This window comes from Plectropomus leopardus, chromosome 22, assembly GCF_026936395.1.
Source record: "Plectropomus leopardus strain MGB_pleo_1.0 chromosome 22, ASM2693639v1, whole genome shotgun sequence".
In the NCBI taxonomy this organism is placed as follows: Eukaryota; Metazoa; Chordata; class Actinopteri; order Perciformes; family Serranidae; genus Plectropomus; species Plectropomus leopardus.
Genome location: NC_142197.1, coordinates 221,355 through 225,000, shown reverse-complemented (window position 1 = coordinate 225,000; position 3,646 = coordinate 221,355). Strand labels below are relative to the sequence as shown.

Sequence of the window (3,646 nt, the reverse complement as noted above, 5' to 3'; positions counted from 1 at the left end):
TGTCTGACCTCACCTGTCTGTCCTCTCCTGTCCGTCTCTGTCCCTCAGTTTATTCCGGAGTCGGCTCGTTATAACGTCTCGGCGGGAAACGTCCAGGCGGCAGTGGACACTCTACAGCAAATCGCTAAAATGAACCGAGCGTCTCTTCCTCCCGGACGCCTGGTGGAGCCGGTGGTGGTACGTCCAGTGACATCATCAGAGGGGCTGAGCAATGTGGTGATGATGTCATGATGACGTGGTGATGTCATGATGAGTGGTGATGATGTCATGATGACATGGTGATGATGTCATGATGACGTGGTGATGATGTCATGATGACGTTGTGTGTCTTTCAGAGGGAGCGGGGCAACTGGAGGATCCTGCTGAGCTCAGCATTCAGGAGGACGTCCCTCCTGCTGTGGTACTCCTGGTAAGGTGTCACGTCCTCCTCTTGTCCTCATCGGCTGTTTGACGATGACGTCCATGTCTCATTGTGCGGCTTCCTGTGTCCCGCAGGTTTGTGGCGTCCTTTTCGTACTACGGCTCGGTGCTGAGCAGCTCGGAGCTACTGGAAAAGAACCTGCTGTGTGTGACGGACGCAGACCGCCATCATCAGGTCAAACACCGCCACGAGGACGGACTCTGCTACTGCATCCCCTTCCAATTCAGCGACTACCAGACGCTGCTCATCAGCTGCTTCGGCGAGGTAGCCCGTAAGTCTCACTGCCAGCTTAAATGACCATAATTTTTTAAAAACCACAAATGTTTAACTAGAGTTTAACTACAACATTGCAGGATTTTTGGACTTAGGATTTAAGGACATTAGGGTCTTAGCTAGGCTCTCTTTTGGGGGTGTGGGGGACTCTGGCACCTTCCTGATACTAAAAGTACAGAAACAATTCCCAATCACTTTATTTTACTGTCAATTTGAAAATGCTTGGGGAGCCACCAGGGGCCCTATCAGGGGCCAGATTTGTCCCGCGGGCCGTTCATCGAGTGTCATTGCTGAACAGTTTAATTGGACTGTCTGGTCCTCTGTCCCCCAGTGGTCCCCCTGAACATCTGTCTGCTGAACGTGTTGGGACGGAAGATGAGTCTGACCGTCCTGCAGCTGTCAGCCGCCGTCGTCTTCATGCTGATCAACATCTGCTCCACCATGTGAGGACCAACCGGCATGCAGATTCACCGGGACATCTGGTCTGACCAGGTCCAGGTTTCTGAGGACCCTCTGACAGTGTGTTTGTGTCCAGGTTCGGGTTCACGGTGCTCCTGTTCCTGCTGCGCTCGCTGGTCTCCATGAACTTTAATGTGGTTTATATTTACACTGCTGAGGTGAGTCCACACCGCACTGGTTCTACTGGTTCCACTGGTTCCACTGGTTCCACCGGTTCCTCTGGTTCCACTGGTTCCTCTGGTTCCTCTGGTTCCACTGGTTCCACTGGTTCCTCTGGTTCCACTGGTTCCACTGGTTCCACCGGTTCCTCTGGTTCCACTGGTTCCTCTGGTTCCTCTGGTTCCACTGGTTCCACTGGTTCCTCTGGTTCCAGTGGTTCCTCTGGTTCCTCTGGTTCCTCTGGTTCCTCTGGTTCCTCTGGGTAACAGGTTTTACTGGGCAGGGAGTCAGGGGGTTATTATTCAAGTAACAGGTGTGCTTGTGTCTCAGGTGTATCCCACGGTGGCTCGCTCTCTGGGGATGGGCTTCTGTACGTCCTTCAGTCGGATCGGAGGGATGATCGCTCCGTTTATCGCTCAGGTGAGTCCTCAGGTGTATCTGACATTCAGGTGAGTCCTCAGGTGTATCTGAAATTCAGGTGAGTCCTCAGGTGTTCCTGCTGTGACATCACTGCGTGTCCTTCAGGTGCTGATGTCTCAGTCGGTGATTTTGGCGCTCAGTCCGTTCGCAGTGGCGTGTGTGATCTGCGCTTTAGGAAACTTTTTGCTGCCGATAGAAACCCGAGGACGAGCTCTGCTGGTGAGGAACGTTTTCTGTTTACTCTTTGTTTACCTCCTGTTGTTATTTATCTCTGTTTACTCTGTGTTTACCTCCTGTTGTTATTTATCTCTGTTTACTCTGTGTTTACCTCCTGTTGTTATTTATCTCTGTTTACTCTGTGTTTACCTCCTGTTGTTATTTATCTCTGTTTACTCTGTGTTTACCTCCTGTTGTTATTTATCTCTGTTTACTCTGTGTTTACCTCCTGTTGTTATTTATCTCTGTTTACTCTGTGTTTACCTCCTGTTGTTATTTATCTCTGTTTACTCTGTGTTTACCTCCTGTTGTTATTTATCTCTGGTTACTCTGTGTTTACCTCCTGTTGTTATTTATCTCTGGTTACTCTTTGTTTACCTGGAGTTTTTTTTTGTTTACAGTTCATACAAGCTTTATTTTACTTTATCCTAACTTTGTTTGTCTGTTTACAGCAAACCTCATGACCGAGACTCCAAACAAACTGTTACTGATGTTTTTTATTGTTGTTGCAGCTGTAATGTAAAGATATTAAATATGTTTCTGACATCAGCTGTTTCTGTGTGAGTTTATGAGTGAACACTGTTATTGCTTCCTCTCTATTATTGTTGTTGTTGTTGTTGTTGTTGTTGTTGTTGTTGTTGTTGTTGTTGTTATTAGGGCCCGAGCACCGAAGGGTGTGACGACCCTATTGAGATTGGTCCCTTTTTTTCTTCTTCATGTTATTATTATTTTGCTGAATGAATTCACTGCTGCGCCCAGTGCTGCTGTTTCACCGGGAGACACGGACGCATCAGTCGGCGTCCAGCAGGAAGCGCGGAGGTGCGAGGGCCCGTTCATCGCTGCTTGCAGCTGTAATTATTATTATTATTATTATTATTATTATTATTGAGAAACGTTATTCAAAAGAAAAGGCTCTGGGAAAACTATACAATTATCATCTATACATACTTAAAATTATGTTACATAATTATAATGATTTTTAAGAACTTTTGTTCTTTAAAATCATTGGGAGAAAATTATTTCAAACAAAAGGGGGAACTTTCTTGTGCTTTTTACTAATTTCATGCTAATTATGGGTTCATTGCTTTTGTTGCACATTGCCTTCTTCCCATGTATATAAAAGAAACCCAGCCAGTTTTCTCAGATTTCAAATGGTTAAAATTTTCGGAATTAGAATTTTCCTGTGTCGAGCCTTAGTACATATATTTAATAACTATGGTTAATAGAGTAGAAAAATACAACATTTGCCTGAGTTAATGTGACTTGTAGTATAAACCTCCACTTTCAGTGTTATTTCTGGATACAGATCATTTTATTGGTTGAACAGATACAGATAATTTATGGAAAAATTGACAGAAATTTATGTTTGTAAAAACTTGGGATGTCAGGCAAGATGTAATCAGCTGTATTTTCTGATAATAACTCAGATTTTTCTCCTAAATTGCAATTTTTACCAAAAAAAACAAACATAAATAAATTAACATAAGTAAACATGCCTGTGAGTTTGGAAGACATTTTATTTTATTATTTTTGGCAGTTAATATTTATTTTAAAATTTGTGACAAGATTTTTTTCCCCTCCTCAGCAGCAGCGGGGCGCTGCAGCCTGTTTGTGTTGTCGTTGATTCCAGCGCGGGAGAACCCCCTTAAACGGGCCCCGCCCCTCTGTGACGTAACGACGCGGCCAACGGAAGTTTTC

General features: G+C 44.8%; 1 protein-coding gene across 8 annotated transcripts in view; it reads left to right on the top strand.

Annotated features, from left to right (window-relative positions):
- The window catches only part of svopl (SVOP-like), a 12,762-nt gene extending 10,268 nt beyond the window's left edge, over positions 1–2,494 (top strand). For all 8 annotated transcript variants that reach the window (XM_088072496.1, XM_088072492.1, XM_088072495.1 and 5 more), the window contains 8 exons: positions 49–177; positions 336–409; positions 496–692; positions 1,026–1,137; positions 1,230–1,311; positions 1,643–1,732; positions 1,838–1,951; positions 2,401–2,494. In XM_088072496.1, coding sequence (XP_087928622.1) covers positions 49–177; positions 336–409; positions 496–692; positions 1,026–1,137; positions 1,230–1,311; positions 1,643–1,732; positions 1,838–1,951; positions 2,401–2,412 — 810 coding nt within the window. In that variant the 3' untranslated portion in view covers positions 2,413–2,494. The remainder of the gene's footprint in view (positions 1–48; positions 178–335; positions 410–495; positions 693–1,025; positions 1,138–1,229; positions 1,312–1,642; positions 1,733–1,837; positions 1,952–2,400) is intronic.
- Positions 2,495–3,646: the final 1,152 nt, after the last annotated feature.